The sequence below is a fragment of the Musca autumnalis genome, unplaced genomic scaffold, assembly GCF_047663935.1.
Source record: "Musca autumnalis isolate F117 unplaced genomic scaffold, ASM4766393v1 scaffold_3, whole genome shotgun sequence".
NCBI lineage: Eukaryota > Metazoa > Arthropoda > Insecta > Diptera > Muscidae > Musca > Musca autumnalis.
The window spans coordinates 69,765,534-69,791,262 of NW_027411866.1; the positions used below are offsets into that span (position 1 = coordinate 69,765,534).

The following is a 25,729-nucleotide window of genomic DNA, read 5'->3' on the forward strand; positions in this document are numbered from 1 at the left end:
AGCTCCGATTTATATTTTACATATTCACAGTGGTGTAGGGTATCATATAGTCGGCCCCGCCCGACTTTGATCCTTTCCTTACTAGTTTTTTGCAAGCAAAAGTAAAATCTATGACAATCGATTTATAATTGAACATTTTACGTCTTCTATATAAGTCCTACAAGACTTCTGTCAGAAGACCTACTGGTCTTCTCACAAAGGTCTACTGGTTTTTCCATCTTGTCTTTTGTGAGAAATCATCCTTGTCTTCTATTAAATGACCTGTTGGACTCCGTCGAAAGACATTGTGGTCTCTTCGGATATCCCACTGATTACTCGTACACTGTGACACCAAATGGAAGTCAAGGTCTGGGGATAAAAAATTCCCTTTGGGAATGAAAGCCAATATTGAGTATATTAAGTAATCCAAAGGATCCCAAAGCCGATATTTCGGAGTTATGGCGTAATGATTTTTTTTTTTTTTGATTGGCCCTGATAAAATGCTTTATAATATTGTTTCATTATTTTGAGATGGCATGTTTTCAGTTAAGTAGAATAAATAACCTTTTTGCAAAATATTTTGCCGTTATATGTAGCTCAGTTCTACATGAAAAAATTCTACAAAAATGTTCCTCCGAGAATTTTATGTTGGTTCCAAAAACCGATATTGTCACGTTTTCATTGCCCTTTATCAGTTTTACCCTTTCCTTTCTCAAAAAATCCCTATGTTTATGTCTTTCGGTACATTTCGTATAAGTTATTACCTATGTACGAAATACGGATGGTTATTACGAGTATGATTATGATTTTTTTACAACCTGATATTCCTGTATCATATTTTGAAGAACTTTTACATAAGATTACATAAGCTTTTACATAAGATCAATATAAGACGATTCCATAAAAATCTAGTAAGGACAGCAAAATCTAGAAACTCGTTGATAGAGTTTACTTTTCAATTTTTTTTTGTCCAAAAATGTAAATTTTTACTTTTTCTTTCAGAAAGCATATTTAGTTATACTCTTTCAAATGAAGAAAATACCAAAAAAACAGTCTCGTAGTTTCGTAATTTTTACGAAAAATGGCTTTTCAACTGGGGGGTCATCATTAAGGCTCTAGAAGCACTGTAAAATTTTGGCTTACATCCATTTTAAAACCTGGACATGACTTGCTTATAATTTTGGCGGCATGCAGTTTTTGATTTGTATTGCCCTTCATTTTCATATATTTTGAAGGCGTAAAGATTTTAGCACGGGGACAAGTTCCTTCCAGAATATACTTAAGAGAAAAAGTAAAACTGACAAAAACTTTCTAAGTTGTATTTTGTTGCTATTTTTCAATATAAGATTCAGTAGAAATAATATAAATATGAATGTTACCTTATATCTATGTTCTGTAGTTAAGTATTAATGAACATTCTATAAAATATGTTAAGAAAAACAAACAGATTTGCCTATATGGGCCTAAATATAGGAAAAAGTTAAACATTTGTCCACATTTGATTCGTTTTTAGTGGTATAGGAATTTACCCTCGGAGTCGTTAAAAAAAACTGGCCTGGAGTCGGAGACAAGCCAAAAATAACTCGACTCGGCAACCCTGGTATCAACGACGCAAAGCGAGGCCTTGCTGTTTTCCAAGCACGAACCAAATTGGTGTTTGTGAAAATCAAATCAGATTTAGATATTGCTACCACATGCATTCCATGTCCGAATTTTTCAAGTTGGGTATGAAAATAAGTTCTCAGTTGTGTGGAAATATAAATATGAGCACTTAGTTTCATTAATTGTTTTACCCTTGGGTGGTCTCGTTTTGGCTCAAAAGTTTATAACACATCGAAAAAATGAATGACTTTCTATGTATGTATGTCCGTCCGTTTATCCATCTAACCCTTGCACAGTGGATCCACCCATTGACCAAAAATAAAAAAAATGAATGTCAAAATTATGGTACAACATCTGGCAACTCTGACAGCTATGACATAGACCTTTTTCAACATATATTAATTTTTCTTTCATTCGAACGCGATCTTCTTAAAAATAGCTTCAAAAGTCAGAACATTTGACTAATATCTTTTGTTGTGAGTACAACCTATATTTTAAGTGCAAGTAAATGTATTCAAAATATCGCGAAACTAATACGTATAGCAAAATATTATAGTGGATTTTGAAGGGGGAGGTAATAGCTTAATTTTCAATAAAAAATAGTGTTTTAGCGTGTTGTGGAATTCTAGTTAGCTGCATATTTTCTTAGTGTATTTTGTAATGCCAATTCGATCATATACTTAAATTTGACCTAAGGTTTTAGTCATGATGCCCACCAGTGCCCACCACGGGAATAATTTCCCAAAGTAGCTCATATGTTTGAGATTATTCAGTATTAAAATCAGCTGCCATCTAGTGCCAGACTATAAAAGGTGGGCCGCTGACTAAATCTGCCCTAGAATAGGGTTTCTATGGATATATTGGCGTATAACTCTTTTATCTGACCACCTACATTAACATAATTTGTATCAGTGGCAAGATGAAGAAATCTTCTTCCAAATTTGTCTTACGTTGGCGGTACGCGCCTTCCAGGAAGAACGCTATAAGATCTATATTAAAAATTTTACGAATTTTCAGACAAAAATTTTGATTTTTTTAATCCGCTAAATTAGTTGGAGATTGTATTGTTTTGGAGATTATTTTGTTTCCCCAAGCCTATTTTTGCATCATAAGATAATCGGGACCTTTGTTCATGTCAGTTTGTATTAACAGCGTAAAACAATTCTTACCGTATACCCCCTCCCGAGGGGAAGGGGGGAGAATGTTACGCTAGTGGTTTCTTAAAACACTCTCCGCAGCAGCACAAAGCTGTAACCAGCGCATTGGCTTGATATTTACACGGGAAATATTTTTGGCCACTTTCTCCATACAAGTGGATCCACTGTGCCTTGTAATTAAGCTACCGTTCACAATATTGAGCGGATCGTCACGAATTTTTAGTGTTGATGGGGGTCCCAGAGAGGAAGCCTCCTGATTTTCGTGATGATCGCATAATATTAAGGGGTCGGAATGGGCAATGCGACCGACGAGCCATACGAAATAACACGTAAACGTAAACTTTTCCATGTAAATTTGGGTTTATGTATTTCGAAAGGACTGTCTTTTATAGAAAGAGAATGTCAAAATCACTCACTTGCTTTGTAGCTGTCGAGTAGAATGTAAACTCGCAAATAACACCGAAAATCTTAAAACTAATTTATGCAACACATTCTTGAAACAAAATACATATTTTATAGACACAATTTAAGGGCTGTTTCATTATTTTTTTTTGAAGAAATCAATTAAATAAAATAATTTAAAATACCGACACATTTTATTTTCTCAAACAAAACAAATCACACACATTTCAATGTTTGTATGTATATGTGGATTTTGTTTTTATTTCTCATTTGGCTCTCATTTATGGAACATAGTTGTACAAATGTACATTCAAATTAGTAGTATTTCGCATAGGATACGTAACGGCAGTCGCACGATAGTTTGCGAAATACATGAACGCCTTTTTAGACGGAAGTGAGTGACGGCTTTCCTTTCGTACGGTTTTTCGTGCGACATACATGAACAGGCTGTTAGTTTTATTCGTTTTTGCGCATTCCTCGCTACAAAAACTTTTGACATCAAGGAAAGACTAACGCTGAATTTGCTTTCATGGTACCCTGGAGTGGACTTTACGAACATTGTTGATTACAGAGACAAACATTTTATACAAAAAAATAAAAACTCAAACTAAATTTTTGACATTTTCAATATTTTCTATTATTTTCATTTTTTATTTTATGAAATTTTAACACATACATATATAAGGTTTTTCGCTTTTAGATATTTTTGTAATAAGAAACTCTTAATTCACTACTTACTTCTTATGGAATAAATAATAATTTTATTATTAATAAATACATTTATAAACTTGCACAAATATGCAAACGTTGTCTTAGTTTTGATTTCAACGTTAGAGCGAACGCGATTTTAATTACAGGGTCGGTATTTTACAAAGAGGAAAATGAGGACACCGACTATCGTACCCCTTCTCTTCCCTGTGGAAGAAAACAAATGGGATAGAAAGAGTGAAAAACAGGCGGATCTTTGGAAAGAAAACACAACAGTCACCTTATATTTGGGATATAAATGGGAAAATAAATGAAGAACTCCAACAGAATTTTAAATTTCAAATATTTGTTTATTTTTGTAGTATTATTACTATTATACGTTTATACTAAAATCAATTTTTATTACAATATAATTGTGTATACAGAGAAGGTGATAGATAAGTGCAATGTCTTCTTCCGGTTTACTTTCAACATCTACATACATATCCAATTAGATTTATAATTTAATTAAATATAATTACGAACTAAAAAGGCAAATAATAATATTTTACAAAAGGCTTAGTTTAAGTGGGCCATGGGGGAGACAGGGGCACAGGTAAAACATAGAAATCAATCATAGTGGCAATATAACATTCGCCAGTAGGAGTGACTTCTTTTTATGGACAATCAGGGTGCAAATGCGTGTGGTTGACCTCCTCCGGCCGGCCTAATTGACTCCCTTTTCATATCAGAAACAAGGATAAAAAACAATTCCGTGCATATCCGAATATGCACAGCATGTGATCGCAAACAAAATAGATAAATCAATCAATCAATAAACAACACAAAGGTAACGAACTAACGATTATAACGATGATCACAAAACAAGATCTGCCAAAAGCAAACATTTACATGTCAGTCTTTTGGTGGGGTTTGTCGGAAGTGAAAGGGGAACATTTCGTTCACATATGGGGTTTATAAGCTAAGTATGTCTTCCTATGCCTTCCACCAATGATGGAAGGCTAGAGTGAGGACTACAAATTATGGATTCTAAAGTTTTTAGATTTGTCTAAGTTGATTTAAGGTGTTCAATTAAATTTAAATATGATACAGTTACAATTACTACTTAATTCGAATTCACTGGATTACACTGGGGAATAATGTTAGCTATATTTCTTAGTTGCAGGAGAATGATAATGGAATGAAGACAGACATTTTATCGCAGGTAACTGATCATGTCTTCAGCCAATTCTGCTGGAGGTGGAGGAGCACAACAGGGATTAGTGAGAAAGAGACGATGGATGTATTGCTTTGGTATATGTGGTGGCGTCGACAATGGTGATGATGACAGCAGCATTTACACTAGTTGCCCTGATAAAGACGATGGTGGGTTGATAGATGTATGTACAAACGCGCGAAGGATCATTCTTTTTTAAAGAGACCTCTGGGTTTGGTGGTAATAGACGTATTCACAATATGCGACATTATTATTACTATTATTATTTACACGGGTCATCCCAACATTGGGTCTATCTTTAAAAGATACGCGATAAAATTCGATTCACAGTTGGGAGGCGATGTTGGTGGTGGTGATGCTGAGCATGCGTCAGTAGGAGATGCTGTTGTTCTTGCTGTTGCTGCTGATGCGGCGGCGGTGGCGGAAGAACTGCAGTGGGCGAATTGAAGCAACTGGTAGAGTTGTTCCAGTTTGGGTAAAGTCATGCCTCGTGCTTCAGCGATATTGTGTGTTGTGACGAGAGACTTGCAGAGGCATTAGAATCATTATCGCCTATACTGCTGGGGAGGGATATGGAGCCGGGACCAAGGCCGAACTGTGGTGGAAAGGAAGCGTTTGTCGGTGGAGATAGTTGCTGAGCATTGGGTATGTGATTTTGTAGTTGCACGGCAGCAGCAGCCTGGGCAGCAGCTACAGCGTTGGCTGCATTTGCAGCAGCAACTTTTCCCTGATTCACCACACATTTCCGCATGTGTTTTTCCAGAGTGGAGGGTACACTGAAGGGCATATCACAGAAACGACAGCGGTACACATCTTTACCCATGCGGCCATGAGTCTTCATGTGGCGTGTCAATTTGGAACTTTGGGCACATGCATACGAGCAAAGCTCACATTTGTATGGTTTCTCACCAGTATGGCTGCGGCGATGTACAGTAAGATTTGAGCAGTTTTTGAAGACTTTGCCACAGAATTCGCATGTGTCGTTACGTTGCCGGCTTTCCTTTTTCATTAGGGAATTCTGAGCCAGTAAAGAATTGGCAGAACCCAGGCCCAATGGTTTCAGTTTTAAATTCTCAAAAAGGGCTTCATTGCGGTGTAGCGCCTGCATGTTCCACCAGTCATTACCGTCCATTTTTATCCGTTTCGATATTTCAAAAGGATTTTGGAAGGGATTGAAAATTGGAACTTGGGAGGGTTGGGAGTTCCCATCTTGTTGAGGTGGTTTCTGGAACATATTTTTAGCAAATTCTTCGCGCAAACGCAATGCAGCGGGAAATCCATTCATTTTCTCATTCATTTGATGCATTGGCGAGCTGGTAGCATTGTTATTGTCGATGTCTTTGGAAATGTTTTTGAAGTTGCCAGATTCTTGTAGAGCCTGTTTGTATGCCTCCGAGTACTGTGCAATGTTTGACAAGCCAAATTTGTCCATTAGTTCACCAACTAATGACGTGGAACCCGTTGCAACTTTAGGGCTTTCTGTTTTCATATCCATTCGGTTATTGCTGACACTTAGATCTTCTGCTTCATAATCAATTTCATCTTGTTCCTGGTCCTCCAGATCGTCGTCATCCTCTTCCATGACATCTTCATCTAGATTTTCTTCTGGATCCTGCTCGCCATCAGAGTCCCCCTCATTAGTGTCTGCAGAACCAGCATTGCTGTTTCCATCCTCGGCAGGGCTTCGATGAACACGCATGTGTTTCATGAGTTTTTGAATGTGGGAGCATTCGAATTCACATGCGGTGCACTTATACGGCTTCTCGCCAGTATGTGTACGTTGGTGGATAATGAGGCTGTTTTCGAAACGAAATTTCTTATCGCAATATGAACACGTGAAGACAGGTGCATTTGTCGTTGAATCCTGGCTGGGTTTAGTCGGAGGTGTCGAAGCAGATCGGGGCGTACTATTGATGAGTGCACTATTTTCACCTGTTAGTGTTTCACTCTTCTCGGGTGGTGTCAAGGAATGCGGACGAGTATTATTTGTGACCGGAGTGGGAGGAAGTTGATGAGAGGGTGAAGGGCTCGCAAAATGCGGCGATTGCTTTTGTCGTGGACTCGGCGAGCTCGAGTTAACAATGTTTCCAGCTCCAGGACTTGTTGTTCCTGCAAGCTGACGCAATCGCTGCGAGTAAAAATCCATCTGGGGCTCAATGTTAATGGAATGATTTGTTTGAACGCTGGAGTTTGATCCCTGCTGGCCGGACATTACGGGAAGTGAAACCGGGGTTGACGAACCTCGATGACTACTATTCGAAGATGCCGGTCGGGGTTCCACAGCTCCCCCTGACGATATATTAGCGTTTTGATTAAACTGGGACGTTGGTGTGTGAGGAGCAGCCAACGAATTAGCTGCAGCAACTGCGGCCGCGGCTAAGTTTAATCCATGGTGACGGAACTGTTCAGATACTAGTTGTTCCATGCGATAATGTTCTGCATGAGGACGCGAAAAAAGTGGATTTACACCAGGAACTACTTGTGACTGACCAAGTCCAGGTGGAAGAGGCATTCTTAGCAAGTTGAAGGGATTTGAAGAATGCATTTCCGGTGGTGGCAAAAGAGGATGGTGGCGCATGCCAGCTGCGGCTGCCAAATTCTGGGCATTTTGCATAGCTGTCAAATTTGATTGGTGCTGTTGCTGTTTTTGTTGCTCTGCCACAGCGGCGGCAGCAGCTACGGCAGCCGCTCTGTGTTGCAATTGTTGTTGGATTTGTTGCTGGTTGTTGCTATTGACAACTGGTGACACCGTACATATGGAGTTATTAGCACTGCTGTTGTTTGAACTATTGTTGCTTGCATTATTTTGCTGGTGCTCACCACAAGCTAAGCCTTCGCTCGTCGACTGTGAAACTTCTCCCAAGAGAGAGGTTTCCACATATATCTTGACTCCGTGTGAATGCTGTACATGCTGAATTAAACGCCAGGCCGAGCTATATCTCGTCTTACACGTCGAACATGTGTAATTGCTAGGTTCTGAAAATAAAACAAGAAAAAAACGGTATTAAGAATATATTCGTCTGTAAGTGATGATGAAGTCTCCTAGAGATTAAAACGCAAGACAAAAGAAAATCACATAAGCCATACTGCCTTCCCACAGATTGAACGACTATCTTCGTTGTTTTATGCAAATGATTTGCACAACCTATCCCTAAATTAAGCACTCTTCCATTCTGTACGAAGTTTCATTAAAATAATTAATAGTGTGCGAAAACGCAATCCACTGCTACACTCATATAGATCACAACACAAACACACACGCACAACCACGCGACAATCGATGTTCGTCGGTCGCTACGAAAGCGCACCTTTAACCATGAAGATGCGAATCATCGTCGGATCGCAATCATACCATATATTGATGCAGCCAGCAGCAATGGTTTCTCTTTCAATTGTTGTTCAATTGACGTTCATCTTCGTTGTTCCCTTCCCACCCTCAGTATTTTTAATTGTTTATTACATATATACATGTTGTTGGTTTTGTTCATGTGCCAATGCATGCATTATGAATGAATCTTAGGTGCGGACGGTCTACTCTCCACAATGTGTGGGCCGTAACAAAGAATCCCAATACCATTTTAAGTCGCCTTAAGATTCAGTCATTGTTGCAGTTGCCGTCGTCGACGTTCTCGTCTTCGTTTAGGTCGTCATTATTGATGTATGTAAGTGCCCCCTCTCTCGCTCATCTAGCTTTAAACGTGAGCATGTATTTCTTTAGACAATATCAGTAATGTTTAAGTTCGCCAAAATAAACGTCACGCAACACACCTTGATTCTCAGATCTAGACTGGGCACATCCAAGACAATTATCGCGCATATGAATGGAATTGTCTTCTACCCACAGCATGGCATGGAATAACAGAAACACTGCATTACATGCCGCATTTCCGTTTTCCCCAAGCCGCATTTTGGCTTCCAGTAACAAAATCAAACATTATCAACAGTGTGACAGTGCGGCCGAGCCTATCCCTTCCTCCTTGTCTTTGACTCCACGAGTTGTGAAGAATTTTGGTAGTCGCTACGCATACAAATGACCGCCATTGGATGCCAAAGCTAACTGAAATTGTCTAAGCGTAACGAATGCCAATAAAAAAGCATTTTAAATAATCAACACGACAACATACCAAAAAATGACATCCCTTCCATTTTTGCCCCATATGTGGTTATTTGGGATGATAATGTTAGTTTGTGGTGTCTCCCAAATGAATGTCCATGTGAGACATGAATGCGTTGAATGGGACCCTGAGAGCCTTACAACTGTCAGCAACGCAACAACAACGCACCGAAAGAAGCAATAACAAAGAAGCTTGGTGTTTATGCTTCTAATTTGATGGCCTCGCCATATGTTGTTCGAAATGAAAAATTGCAAATTTTGTACCATTCGATTAAGAAAAAATTCGCAATTTTAAAAACCGAGCGAAACTGTTACAGTTAAAAAAATAAATTTCCCATGTAACCGACCGCACGTAGAACAAATCATCACTTTCACCCAACCACAATAACAACCCCATGAAAGATTTTTTTTAACCGTCAGGAGGGGGTTGTAAGTTTACAATTTTAATTTTACGTGTCTATAAGCGTTTCTAAATAACATTTTATCTCAAGTCGTACGTGAACAGCTGTGAGAGGATGTAATGGTCATAGAAAAGTAAACGGAAAGGACAAATGAGCCAACATATGCATATCGAATAACTACTCTAGCGCGAGGCAACGTAACATTAAAACTGACTAGTTTGCTTTTACTTTTCAACTTTGTCTCGTGGACGCATTGTCTCGTAGAAAGGATCTATGTTATGCCATGATCCCTCTGAAAGACTTGCACATCTATGACTACAAATGCAAATGACGCCGAATTAGAGGTAATCCTGCCAAAAAATAACAGAAGATAACTCGTTGAAAAAAAAAAACAACTTCCTGGCTTGTTTGTACCTATCTACCTGGATAAATAGTAAGGGTTGAATGGGAATAACAAAATGGGTTAAACAAACAGCTAGCTAATGGCGTGTGTATATATATCACTTTTACTTTATTATTAATTTTCCACAAAAAATGAATTAAATTTACGCCAAAAAGAGATAAATAACGAAAGATCAACATTTTCGGGTTCTGCACAATTTGTCGCATGCTTAGCACGAGCCGACTATTTGCCTATTAACCATTCCACAGGAAGTCCTCTACATACACATCAAGGAAGTCCTCTACATACTCAACTTAAAAAGTAGTGTAAAAAAGACGGGCGACTTACGGTCTGGTGCATTTGCAAAGGACTGGGAGCGTATTATGCAAGCAGAAGATATTATTATTTGGGGCTCTCTGCAGGTGCCCGGTCCTAGTGAGATTATATTCTTTCATTCTGGTAGCTGATTGTGACCACTGAAATATGAACATCGACTTACATACACACATATGAATTTAGATTTCTTGCCAAAACAATGTGTATAAAGAAGAAGAAAACCCAGCAACAATGACAGAGACCTACTGTTTTTGGCAGCTCAAGACGACGTAAACAAATAAACAACAACCCTTTGAAAACAACAGCTAAGATAACAGCGAGCGTCCATAGTAGTACTCCCCCATTCCACTTATATGCCTCACAGGGGATAAGTGACCGCATTTGACAAGAAAACCATAAACAATACAATTGGCCGCCCGCTGATATGTTGTCAAAACCCTTCAGTTCATGATGTGATAATAATGTCTATTCACTCTTCGACGCTTTAACTCGTTGTTCGCCAGCAGTTTCTTCATCCAACCGTCCATCTCAAATAAGGATTTCGTCTGTTTTTTAGAATTTCATAATCTAGCTAACATTCTCTTTTTTGTGTGTTTGCTTTCAAATTTTCGTGAATAATCCTCTCACTCCAGACAACAAAGGACGTTAGAAAGTAAAAGTGTTACAAGCACACATACAAATGTATCTATGTATATAATATGGAAAAGGGAAGACAGTAAGTACGTGAACATGCATAATCACAGAATGGATACATGAACGACTACTATTCTTTCAAAAAATCCAAATGTCCCTCTTAATACTGATAAAGTCGATATCCGCTTGTATTTCACTCCCACTAAGAAGAACGTGTATAAATTTATTTCTAAAATCATCAGCTTTAGTCCTTTTTACCTGTGGCCTCCTTCTGAAGCAGGATTTATTCGTGGGTTAAAAACCAACCCACCCCACCTGTCACTCGACAATCGAATAAACCCTTTTTGATTATATTTATACTCGGGTCATACATATGTGTGTCGCATATGTTCATCAGATCCGATTTTCAGTTTTTATTCGCTTCGTCAGTTTTCATACAATAAACATGACAATTTGCGGATTACGTTCGCTGTGAAGGTGAGCCGATTTTATGAAAATGCGAGAAATTACAATTAGAGATGCCAAACTGATGTCCAGTCAATGGGTTGGGGAGAGGCATGTACATATAATACATAATTACATAATTACAATTGAAACCACAATTCATTTAAGCGATCTGATCATCATCACATTCAACGGAATAAAAGTGACAATTGTCACTTTGCCTGGCTACTTGACATGGAATTGTAATTACGCCGGAGACATCATTGTTTGTATTCAGAACAAAACAGTGAATGACATCATATGTCCTTTACTGTGTCAGGAGTAGGAGTTTGTTTTTAGAGAGAGATAGAGGAATTTAATTTCGTGTTTAAGTGAGTATAGGAATGAGGATAAAACTGTATGTATGTTTGAAAATAAATTATCGAGCAACCGTGAAAAAGCAAACATAAACTTGACAACGTTGATATAAAAATGTTAAGCTTTAACTAAAGGATAAATACGAATACAAGAAAACAATGCCAACATATGTCGGTCCTTTGGTTTCTTATCAAAACTGAAAGTGATTCAGCTTGAAGAACTTTTATGAATGCCAGCATCAGTAGCAAGCCATAGCAAACGTCCAGACAAAAGTTGATTAGAATTCATAAGAGCCACAGATTTACTTTAAGAACTTACAATGGCATGTGTATTTCCTTTAGTAGTCAGTCAGCCAGCCAAGTCTTAAGTGTCTTCAATTGAAGGTCATCCAAGCAAGAATGTAATGACAATCTAAAGACTGAAAACAATAGGACCTTGTAACCACGCACTGTACTTCCCCCACACATTGAATGTGTGTGGAGATCTTTAGGATTCGACTTTTACTTCTCATCTACACATTAATGTTAATGTCAAATTCTTTCGTCCAGCTTTTCTTTGTGTTTATTGTCATCTTCCAATTCCCCCTGTTGCAGCTTTACTCTTTTGTTCGGTCAATTGTTCGAATTCATGACGAATAATTTTTGCGCAATTTACTTTTCATTATTTGACGTACATACTCGTATATGTATGTATGTGCACGCAACCCTTTTAGTGACAATGTAACAAACTACTTAAAATTATTCATACTTTGGCAGTTTTATGTGTGTCCACTGACGTATGTCGTGACAACTCGGCGCGTGTCCCTTTTTTTTCTAAGAAATCAGGCAAACGTTTTAATGATTTTTACTGACCTCTTGGCCACAGTCCATTGACGCCCAGTTGTTTGACCAGTCACCTCTAATAGATTTTCATTTAACTTTTCCTGTGCTATGAGGAAAGGAACACGCATAGGTGTAAAATGTTAAAGGTCACTGAGTGAGTAGCTTGTCAAAATATTATCAGAATGACCTTCCAGCATCCACGCCACGTCCGAGTGAATGGTCACTCTTTGTTGTTAAGGAATTTATTTTCCTCCCTTTGTTATGGAGAAGCAACGAAAGGGTTGAAATTTATTATTCATGTTTACGTTGATTTGTATACCGGAAATGTTTGATTTTAATAGTCGAGAATTTTGTTTTGCTTTGCTTCAATTGCGAACATTCGAAAAAACACCCCATGTTTGCACAATAAACGTGGGGACAAACGGTCATATAGTGAATGACATGTTGATGTCAGCTTATCTTTGGGCTTTTGTCCTGGTGACAGCAACGATTATGAGGCAATAAGGCAAAGTTCCTTGTTCGCTTTGATGTTGCTGATGGATGGACTGTTGTTGATATTTCAGCTTTTTATCAAAGGACTTTTGCTTTCGGTCAAAAATGGCATTGTTCTAGGCAAAAATATGTATATTTCGAGTTGCAGCATAAAACACACGTCACAATGACATTACAACAGACATAGAGAAAGGACATGAAAGTCTGAGCCACCTCTGGCCCGAAGGTCTGTATACACTCATCTGCAATACTCACTCACCATCGGAACACATCAAAGCCTAGGTAATGGTCATTGTGGAATTTTAATTAAATTATGGTAAGGCATTTCTGCATGGCGTTCTCCCAAGCCCCCTTCTACAAAACTATACATGATAAATATCAGTTGCTTACCTGTTTGCAGTGTATTGGATTCAGCATCAACAAACTCGATTTTTGGTCGTTTAGTCTTAGGCTGGCAATCATCGTTATCGTTGATGTTATCATTGCTGTTGCTATTGTGACACTCAACGGTTTCAGTATCGTTATCATCACGATCAAGTTCCTGCTTGATCGATGTTGTTATGGTTGGAAGTTCTTCTGTGGTAGATGTTGAGGATTTGGTATCTTCTGTTGCCTCCTTAGGTGTGGTATTGTCATTTTCTGTATAATACAAATATGTCAACTTGGGTGCTCTTACTTTACGATGCAAAATAAATCTTACCATCTACAAGTCTTTTGGGTGTACTTGAGGCACCGTCGGCTAACATGTCCGCTGGGCTTGGTGGTGGGGTATGAATGCGGGAGCCTGCCGATGTTTTGCGCACATTAATATTTGCCGATACCGATGGTCTTCGATTGACAACACCCAACGGCCTGCCATCTTCGGTGTCGGCTCTATCATTCGATGGACCTGTGGAATACATAGCTTTTTCAATACAAATCTGCACAAATCAATAGAACTATTACTGAAAACTTACCTTGATTTGAACATTGGCCATAATTTTCCTTATTACATTGCAGAACTTTGTGTTGTATAAATTTTACTATGTCGGAGAGAGCAAAAGCCTTCTGGCAGGCACCACATGTGAGTATATCCTGAGCTGTGGCATCACCTTCGGTGGAATCTGAATCTGCAAAAAAATACCATATAATACCATGTCAGTTCTTGTAAAACCACCATAATGACAGATGTGGATATCCATGACAAAGCAATAGAAACAGTTACTGTCTGCCATGGAACCCATAATAAATTATTCAATAAATTTTATCTTAATACGCTTATGGCCTGACCTCTAAATTGGCAATTACCAAAGAAGAAAGAAATTTCCATTACATAAATCTGGCATAAACATATGAATATTCCTATTTTGGTTTTTGGTTATTGGGCGTCTTTCAGTCTCACGCCACAACATTAGCGGGCTTTATGGTTAAACTCAATTTATAGCACAGCATATACGCCTTATCCTTAAGCACACATGCTCCCGAAACTAACTAGCGTTTTCAGTTAATGTTGCTCGATAAATTTTGCAAGATGCGTGCAAGTAATTAATTCCCCGCAAATACTTGTATTGATTAGCTTTGCTTGCTGGTAATGAGATGCAAACTATTATAGGCAGAACTTGTGATGTTGGAGTGCCGGAAGCCGTAGCGAATAGTTGCTCGATTTGCCCACAGACTTAATCCTCTGCCCAGCCCATTAAATCCAAACCAATTTATCCTGCGGAAATTTATTCATAACATTGCCACAAACACTCAAACACACACACATAGATAGTTATATCACCACATTTTCATCAGAACATGAAGGCGACAATCGAAGGTGTTTGTTGTCGGTCCAAACAGTAGCAAATAAATATTGGGCAAACTTATAAATTCCAATCAATGTTTATTAATGGACAATTTACCCAATATCTAGTGTGATATGCTAAAACATTTCGTCCTTTTCATTCTATGACCGTTCGCTGAATCCATTGTTTGTGTGTTTGGGATACATAAATGGATGAGTGTGCGTCCGTATGTGAATCGAGGGGTTGTTGTTTTCATGTCCTTTTTTCCATCTTTTATTCGCACTTCGGGGCATGTGCATGTCTATATGTGTTAACATAGCATAACTCTATAAATACAATTTCCACAAAGTTTTCCTGCAGCTTTGTTTGACTTTTGGTTTAGTACTTGTGTCCACATAAAAGCAGGACGACCCACCCAAGACGCAGGAAAAGGACTCAACATATGTAAAAGTTTTGTCATTGTGATCCCATGATTGGCCCCATAACTGAGGGCAAACACTTTGGCACATATTTTCGACTTTATAAAAAATCACTCACCAGCACACACAACTATACTGACCAACATAATTTACGCAACTTCTGTCCCCTGACAAACAAAACGAGGATAATCACATTAAGAAGCGTAACAATAATCCAGTTGTCAATTAGGTGCTGTAAAACACCAATACAAAAAAAACTCAAGAATTATAGACAGTGATGATGATCAATAAAAAAAACGACAACAACCACACACAAATAGATACATACGGATAAACAAACGGACATATAATTTGATATCCTGAGGCTGTGTGGTCGGTCTGTGCTGGCCGTTCTTTCTGTGGTGTTTTTTATACCAATCTATTTATTGTTCACATATTTTTTGTAGTTTATTGTGTGTCGGTGTAAATTGCCATATCCTGGGGGTGACAACAAGGGAACACAAGAACAAAAAACATAGTTGACTTATTAATTCCTGATTGTCTGGGACGAGCTCAACGATTCAGTTAGTCAATCAGACAGCGATATGTTGCGGGGATTGTGTTTTTATTAGTTAGGGTTTATTATCATCATGTTTTTGGTGATTATTGTTTCATTTTTTACAAAAAAAGTACAAATAACCACATCGTGAAATATAAACCGCAATTCATTTATTTGTGGTGCGCGTGTGCTCAGTTAGTTTTATTGATTGGGCGTTAAATAGCCAGGGGACATCGAAGTAATTAATAAGGACATAACATATTGTTAACTAATTACTGTTATAAAAAAGGCTTTTGAGACAAGTAAGGCGGACTAATGAAAAGCAATAATTCTTTAGTAGAAGACATTTATTTGACCAATGGGTAGTCTAAATGATAATTTTGTAGTATGTATTCGTGTAAACGGCCACGTTGATTGGCTAGTGACACAAAGGAATGCAGAATATATGAGTTAACAGGTAAAAAAGAGGAGCGATCTTAAATCTAACCACCTATCGTATGTTTAAGCGAGACAAAATATAGTTCTTGTGTGCGACAAACAAGCAAGAACAAAGTTAACAGTCAGGTTGTTTCTGGCAATAGATGTGCCAACCGCAGCTGATGTTTGACGACTTTAAGTAAATGTCAAATGTCAGACGTCCACTTAACTCTTTTGGTGTTATAACATCCTGACTTCTGTACCGCATTGAATTGTGTCGATTTCTATCAACCCTTTCACCCTCATCGCGTAGCCAATGTATTTTATTAGCAGTGAATGGAACATTTGTTACGGCACTTCTAATGCGTGATATTAGCAACGATTACCGAGATTTGGCTATTGTGTCATTGTTTGCCAACTGACTGTTCAATATTTGTTGTTGAATCAATGAATACGATACAAGTAACGTATGAGGTGACTTAATCCGAAAGGCTTCAATACTGAAGTCATATGGTTTTGACTGTGTCATACGCTGTCCCGGCATATTGGCCAAATTTTATATTGTGGCCTACGAATGACATATGGAAATATGTACATATGTATACTTGTTCTGCAAACGCCAATCATAAACGACTATGTAGACGAAAGTATGCAATTAATGCGTATCAATGTGCTTCACATCAATTGGGGATAGAGTTTTATCGCGAAGAATATATCGCCCTCTATATTTCATGCCTATCTCTATAACATATTATAATAGTTTTGTCATAATTAACTTTATTCTGCAATATTACCAAGTAAGGACTAATTTATGCTATTGGATGTATTTTGTACAACAGCGAGTGTTTATTATAGCCAGCCCACTGGCACCCAAAGTATGAATGAACATACATTCCTAATAACACCATTCGCCATTAGCTGGCTGCCAAGCCTCAAATTCACATTTTACGATTATCCTGAACTGTGACTTATTTCTTCTTCTTTGTTTTTCTCACCGCCGCTGTTACTGTTGTCTTTGTATAAATTGGATCATTGCTAATTACTCCACGTACTTGGATACGTCAATCGTTTTGGACAATTTTGAGTGAGTGTTGTTTGTAGCCAGGTCAAAATAGACTACACACGTGAATTATCCATAAATCGTATGTATGTAAGCGTTGTCACACACACACACTCACCCCTATATTTCCATCCACAAAACCAGTAAAGTAATTTGTCTTATTTGTTATTTGGCCATATCCCATATTTAAAAGAACGTTTTCCTATTGTTGTCTTAAAATTTTGTTGTTTGTAAAAATATTCCAGCTACACAACCATCCGAACAAAAAACATGTGAAATAAAACATTAAGCTTATCTAAAAAGACAGACAGACGTGTCCCCCACCTCTGCTCGTCGAACGAAACAAAATAAAACGACTGTGCAAATATTTGAAATAGCGGGCCACAGCTTAATCACTCGTGCATTTGGTAGTTAAAAGTGGGGAGCCTATGTCCAAGTAGAGTTCAAAATTAATATAGGACCTTCTTTTGACACTATCAGTGGACATTTGGATTATTTCAATTCATCTTAGTACATGTCATTGTAGCAAATGTGAAAATGTTTTACTTGCTGATTCAGAAAGGGTTATGGCCCCGATCAAGGCACTTTACACAAGGCGCATGTTGCTGATAGGAACAGTTAGTTAGTTCACCCACAAATTCCGCCTAACCCCTGGTTGGTGGTAGGGAAACGCTGTTGCTTTGCAAACCGTTCTTATCAGGCGGTTATTTGGTTTGTAGTATATTTAAGCATATCAGGGGCAGGCATATGTCCCATCCAGCCTGTACATGGGCTTGGATATTTGGGTTAAACACCTTTACGATATGTGAATGTTCGTGTGTGTGATTAAAGCGAACCGGTACGTCCAAACCAAATGACACAGATAACACCACCCGCATACAGCTGACAAGTCATATGCAAATAAACGACTTTGCGGTATGATGATAATTGTAGAAGTAGACTTATCGAAAAACGACGGTGTGGGGAGGTTGCTGACAATGTGACGATACACTACAATACATTGTGGAGTCACTCTATTTACCTGATAAGACACCATTGTGAGTTCAGATATTCCTGTGCTCTGAATTCATTCAGGATGGTCACTGGGAAAACACACATAGTTATATGAAAGGTAAACAAATTAGCTTAGGCTAACTTAGACAATTATTGTAACCCCACAATATGGAGTAAATAACTCTGGGCCGCATGCACGCACAACCCATTAAGAATGAACATATCAATTCACTTTTGTATTCAACTGTCATTATGTTTTTAATTGCAACTCTTTTTATTGTTGAATGTAAACTTACGACTCAGTGAACGAAATCCTTGATCCTCGCTTATCGAAAGCATTTTGGTGTACATTTTGCATAAACGACCACGATAGGAATAAAATGACGATCAAACAAAAAAAACTTTCTGTCTTTGAATTATTTATATTATTTTGCACTTGCAGAACAATTATCTTTATTTGCGTTTTTTAAATAGTTTTAATTTTTTTAGTCTCACAAACATATGCTAAGCATAATCTGCAATATTATTCAATCACTTCGTCTTATAATTGATTTGTCAGTTATTACACATAATAGAATCTGTAAAAATCGAAATTATTTTAGAATTTTTCTTTTTGTTGGTTCACTTTTTATGTTCGTATTAAAATAGACAGTGTTGTGTGGTTCTTTGCCGAGTGTCGAGTGTGTTCACCCCACAAAGACTTCACGTGGACTGACGATAGAGTTTCTTGCACGATGCCTTGTCGGTCCTGTTGACTATTTTGACGGTGACTGAGACTCACACGCATAGAGTGGCTGACCCTAACGTTTGAACAAATAAAAAAAATGTGAGTCCTCACCAATACACGCATACACAATCACACCATAAACATTCTAATGTTTTGTAGTCTCCCTTATTTGTTACCGGTTTGCTTACAACTGCCACTGAAGATCTCTATAGCCGTAGCACACAGACACACACAAATACGACTTTGTAGTGAGTTTGCAAGGATGTTGATACAAATCAAAGCACAATGGGGATGAAATCGGCTATTGTATATGAATTGGTCGTGTCGAGCAATGCTCTGCTGCAACAAAATCATTGACCACCATCAACAGAGATGCTGTGAACGGACTCAAAATTCAAATAGGAATTTGAACACATTGAGATGATTGTCTATGGAAGGAAATTTAATGCGCAGTTGTCTTGGTTTCTGTGGAGCAGATCATTTCGCTCACTTACAATAAGTCTGGTACGCAACAGCTTTAAATAGAGTAACTATTTTTTACATACATAGGGTAAGTGCAACAATAGTCGGCACTTTAAGAGTTTGCCTAACTTCAATCCTTCGCCATTCCGAGACAATTTGATCAAATGTAATGAAATAAAGCTTATTTGCTTTGAAATTTAGTTTACTTTCCGATGACATAAAGAAATGTTGAATTATTTCTTTTAAAACTTGTGAAATTTGCAAATTTGTTAGAATAGTGCTAGTAGTCGGCACCATTTTCCAATAGTCGGCATCACATGTTCCAATAGTCGGCACCTTGTATTTTAGTATATAAATGTTCTTTTTTATTATTTTAAATAACAAAAAGCACACTTTAACACAAATAATACATATTTTAACCGTTATTGCTTTTAAAAAGTAAATAAAATAACGATTTTGTTAACATTTGGAATTCATTTAAAATTGTTCGTTTTAGATTTGTTTTAAATATAAACTAAATTATTTGAAAGGTCAATAGTATCTGCAGTATTAGTTCATATTCCAAATAATTGTGCATCATAAAAGTAGGAAATTGTAAATATATTGCATAAATAAATTAGTTGGTGCTATAGTCGGCAACTATTACCCAATTGCCGGCATGGCACAAATGTACGCACTTCAAACCTTCAAATCACTAAAAAGTCATTATTTTAATCAAACTACTTTTATTAATTAGACTTTAAAGTATTTATTTAACATTTTTGTACAATTTTGAGCTAAAAATAACGGACAAATCGCGTGTTTTCAATCTCATGCCGACTTCTGGCAAACTTTACATTTTGTTGTCCCTAAAGTCGGCATCGGTAAAAATTCCAGAATTAAAATAATTTTTTAATAATTTGTCTTTCTAAAGTGTTCTTTTGACTATTCTCTACGAACACAACAACAATTTTGAATTTTTTACTTTGAATATAATTACAGGCATTATTATGTTGACGTCTCCACTATTTTTTTCTTAAGAGACATGCATTTTCGGTTGTGGTGAAAAACACTCACCACCAAAAAGTTAAATTTTACACAGAGTTAGCTGACAATATTGCTTAAACATTTTTAAGATCAGTTTCATATTTTGTTATAGTAATTATGAGTTATTTGAACTAAAATACGAAAGGTGACGACTGCTGGTACATGCCGGAGTTAGGAGCACTTACCCTACATATGTACATACATGTATGTATATTCAAGCGTACTTATGTATATGTATGTTAATAAATATATAAAAAAGTTGAAATCGCTTTTAACGACGGTCATGGGACCGGCGGAATCCAGAAATTCAACACTTTTAGATTTCGTCGTTATAACCGATATGACGTTATAAACCATGACGTTATAAGATATTTCGACGGTATAAATAAATACGTACATATATACAGCATGGTATTAATAAACCGGACATTCGTTATTCCTGACAACGAGGTAATACGGGCACTATAAAATAGGCTGGATTACTGAGATTTTACTATTCGACAATACGGACATAACTTTTCTTTTACATTTAGAGCATTTTTTACTTCGGTTTTAGCAATTACAATTAAAAAACATTAATATACGCCTACCACGAGTGACATTATCATAGAAAATCGTATAGTTTTGTTATCATTCGGCAATCCGAACAATTCGATAACTCGGACACTGCCGAAACATGTGGTGTCGGATTATCGAGATGATACTGTTCATATATATGTATGTAGATTCACATACATTTAAGGTTTACAATAAGAGAAACTATATTGGTACAGAGTGTTGTCGTTCATGGACGAACTATTTCGTGAGTGAAACATATACAGTTCATTCGTTTATATCGTTCATTTAGCTCATCTCGTTCGTACATCTCTTATAGTTTAATAAGTTGAACAAGTGAATAACATTTCTTGAGGTCATTTCAATCTATCTCTCCTTTACGTAAAAATGAGAAATGTCATTGGGTAGTTTTTGATTTATATTAATTAAAAAGAATACATATATTATTTTCAAATAAAAATAATTATTGTTTTATAGTGATCGGAAAGTGGATATTTGAAACCTTTATTTTCTTACCTTTAATACAGATAAATTGACTATTGATGATGAGAAGAGCAAATGCGAAAGACAATCACTGAAATGTAATATTGAACGAAAATGAGCCAACGAACGAAATGAACGACCCCGATCCTTTTGGTGAACCAAATGAAAAAGATTGATCCGCTCAATGAACAAGATTGCTCAACACTAATACTAACGTTATTACTCCGTTAAGACCCGGAAAAAGAAAGAGGTACGATATAAATTGTCAGAATACTGAAATGGACAGTACTCTTTGATATGAGTCAATTGTTCCATTGCCCTTTTTAGTACGACGGAAATAGTTTGGCAGACTATGGTGAATAAGTAAAGTAACTGAGATCTAACGAAAATATATTATAACATCAGTGATATACTGCCGTCTAGTTTATGTAAACCTAAACTCCAAAATTATTCAAATAGCTTATAAACTGCTGCACTATGTTAACTTATATTTGTATGCAATTATTTATTTTGAAAAATATGTGTATATTTTCCAAAAACAGTGCATAATTGGAATTTAGAATAGAAAAAAAGTTACTTCGCAATGGAATGGCAAAGTTTCGCGCAGGTACTAAATAAAAAAAATAAAAAATAATTCCAAATTCAAATGGAATGTAAAATGAAGTTACAGTTGCAATTTTTAATGTACTTCAAATGCAATAATAAAAACATGTGAAAAATTATTGTATCTACAGCTTTGTTTATTTGTGTCTATTTAATTTTGAGTTTAAAGATGTACTATTTCGGTTATGTTCTGAGACACACGTTTACATATCGTCACCATAAATGTCCGAAGACGTAACCCACAAAAACAAAACTTTACAGGAGAAGCAAAAACGTTAAAAATGAAAAACTGTTTTATAGAATATCAATCTTATGAGGGGTAGTTTTGAATAATGTATTTTAGCTTTATGTATCAAATTCCATCAAAGAACGAATTTCGATTTACATGTGGGTTACGTCTTTGGGCATTTCAGGTGACGATATGTTTGTACATACATACATATTTATACCCATACGAGAACGACATTTGTTATAGTAAAACATTATACTATTTTTTAGATCATCTCATCACGTGTATGTTGTTGATCATTTAAAACTGTCTCCGCTCGCTCTTCAATTGGCGGACTCAGTCTCATAGACAGGAAATGTGAACTGCCTTCAACATTTCTAACCTATCAATACATCTGAATCTCTACTTTCAAGTGCTTCGAAATTGGAGCTCTTTAGAAGAAGGTTCCTGCAAAATTGTTGTGTTTTGTTTGCTGTTAACCAAAACAGTGTCTATATTTTAAGCTAGGAGACCTTAAAAAACACAAATACACAATAACCCTTATTGTTAGTGGACGTTTTTTCGTCATTTTTCAAATTTCCTAAATTGTTTTGTTGATGTTTTCTACTCGTATTACCGGGTGATGTTACAGCAAACGAGTGAACCTAATAATAGTAGTATGCTATAAAAAATACAGACACATACAGATTCACAGCTTGCTTGGCACGCATGCAGATCGTTCATTGTCTTCGGTATAGATTTCTTTGTTTCCTTCAACGTCTCCTTCTTTTTTAGTTTTCGTTTTTTTCTATCAGGATAACGACTACCCATCATGACCCCTGAGAATGTACGCAGACGCTGTGTGAAGAAAGAACAACAAAAACAACAATTTAAGCAGCCCATCATAGATATTCCCTTTTCTCTATTCTTGTATTACCCTTGGCGTTTTTTTATTAAGATTTCAATTAATAATGGAACGAAATAAAAAGCAAAGAACAGCAAAGCTGCGTTATGGACAAATACGTTCAATGTTTTGAAAAAGGATGCTGCTAATGTCCTGGAAATAAATGCCTCAAAAGAACGTTTATCCTTTCTGCTGGGACTTCAGACAGTACCCATGTGTTTAGAGATATTCACGTATGAGAGAAGTCTTGTCCTGTATGTGTGTGCTGGCCTAATAGCGCTTTTGTGACCCCTTGCATAATGTCTTAGGGAGCCTCTGTCATTGTACGTGTTTATCCTTGCGAATCCAAAATATTGCATTTCTTTTGTGTGGTGTTTTTTAGGGATCATTGTTTTTTATTATTTCCTTTGTATGCTTCGTTTTTTGGCAATGTATGTTCAAGGAGTAGCACAAACGGGTGACTAGATGGCTCATAACGAAATTGCGTTACACACAAGCATGCATCAGCAAATTCTCACCCCTCAGAATGCGTTGATGTTGTCTTGCGTGATACACACGGAAAATTATTACAACAATAAGATTTGGAATGAATCTTAGGAAAGGACTGCACACGAAATTATTACGAGTGGCGTCCGTTTTCAATCACATCCGTAACATCATCGCCTAGGTAGTGGTTATTTAAGACACCCAGTATTTTTTATTTTTGGTCGCATCCTCCCTTTGTAACGGAATTTTTTATGCAAATACGTGTGTGTATTTTTTTATTCTTGTCCTACCACCAAAGACAACAAAGGTAAGAAAATTGTTTTTTAGGGCGCCTTCGGATGCATATGTCACAAGAAGTGTGTGTGTTTTTCTTTTTATTTTTTATTCATAGTTTCTTTGTCTTACGTTTTTGTGGGTAAAATTTTCCCAGGGTCTGTTAAAAAGACACACGTCCTCCCCTTGAGAAGGGAGGGTAAGGGAAAAATGTCATGTGAGTGCTTGCGGAAGTTTTGCATAGAGCATATCTTGTGTTCTACAATACAATGCATTTATTTATTTGGGTAGTAGAAGCAGCAGCAGCATAAAAAACAGATACTCTGACAATTGCTCATTATCCTTTGGATGGTTGAGCAAACAATTGTTCTCTTCCTTTGCCATAATAAATTGCATTGATTTTGTATTTTAATATCGTGCATATCTGTCATGATAAATGTTGCTTTTTTAAGGAGGCTGCGGCTGCTTCTTTTCTTAAAAAATAAGACAGTTGGCAAGAAAAGGCGCATTTAATTTGTCTACCCCAGGTAAACCACCCAGCCCGCCAGATGTATTATATTAAAAAATGCGCCTAAATAAGAATAAAATTGTTGAAAAGTAACAGTCTTTTCATGGGCATACGATAAGGTGAGAAAAAGCGTGTAATTTTTGGTTGATTTTATCTCAATAGATGTCTTGGATATCAAGTGAACAATTTGAAGTAATAGGGGATATGCAAATATATCCCTTGAAAAAAAACTGAACGTTTCTTCACCTTACTTTCGATTAAACCAGTTCCTAAATGTAATGTTAAACCAAACTGTTTATTGGTGATTGTCGGTTGAAAAATACCCTCCCACAAATATTAATTTAATCCATCATCAAAGTCTTATAATTAAGACGCTTTTGTAAGTTACATTATAGGAAATTGAGAGGGATTTTAGAGCTTCTGGCTTGATTTATGTATAGAATATGTATAATAAGATAAGTGTAGTGGTTAGCCTCCAGCAAGACAACATCCATTTATAAACGGTTTTCTTATATAAACCAATATATGGAGCTAAATGTCACTACATATTCATGTCGGCTACCATGTAATACTCTTATATTATGACATTTCAGAATCCAAAAATGATTCCCAATTATGCTTCCTGCAAGAATCTTAGAAGCAAAAGTTTGTGCACAATCAAGACGACGGCGAATCAATTGAAAATGATTTTTATAAATCGCTCATTTACTCAAAAAGTGACACATCTCAAAAAATGCAGTTTCGATTAAAATGCGTTTTATGTTGACTTCCCAACTTAAAAAGATTATTACACAAAATTAAAATTAAATAACTACTGGGACAATATTTTGCAAAGAGCTAGCCAGATATCAGTGCAAGTTTAGCATGATGTAAGGTGTTTTTGTGCTTTATAAACCAAAAAACGGTTTTGTTGACTTATGTATGTCGACTTCCAAGTAAATCCTTTTAGAAATATCAACAGGAAAATTTTACACAATATAAAGTAAAGGTCGTAAAAATAGAAATTGCTAACTCAGAAAACGCATTTTTTGAATTATGCCACTCTTTGTGTAAATGAGCGATATGTATATTCTTACAATGTTAATGATAATGTGTTAGTTGCGAATATACACTAGGAAACTATATAATTACAGTCGACCTTCTCTATAACAAACTTCCCTATAACGAATTTTTCTCAATAACGAATAAAAATTAAAAACACAACTTTTTCCAACTCGTTTTCACCTATTTGAATCTCCCTATAACGAACATCCTTAT

General features: G+C 36.7%; 1 protein-coding gene across 1 annotated transcript in view; it reads right to left on the reverse strand.

The window, feature by feature from the left end:
- Positions 1-4,177: 4,177 nt before the first annotated feature.
- Positions 4,178-25,729, reverse strand: part of Cph (BCL11 transcription factor chronophage) — an 82,444-nt gene continuing 60,892 nt past the window's right edge. The window contains exons 3-6 of the mRNA XM_073979559.1: positions 14,001-14,153; positions 13,745-13,933; positions 13,435-13,683; positions 4,178-8,040 (exon numbers count right to left, since the gene is read on the reverse strand). Of these exons, the coding sequence (XP_073835660.1) occupies positions 5,546-8,040; positions 13,435-13,683; positions 13,745-13,933; positions 14,001-14,153 (3,086 nt within the window). The 3' untranslated portion in view covers positions 4,178-5,545. The remainder of the gene's footprint in view (positions 8,041-13,434; positions 13,684-13,744; positions 13,934-14,000; positions 14,154-25,729) is intronic.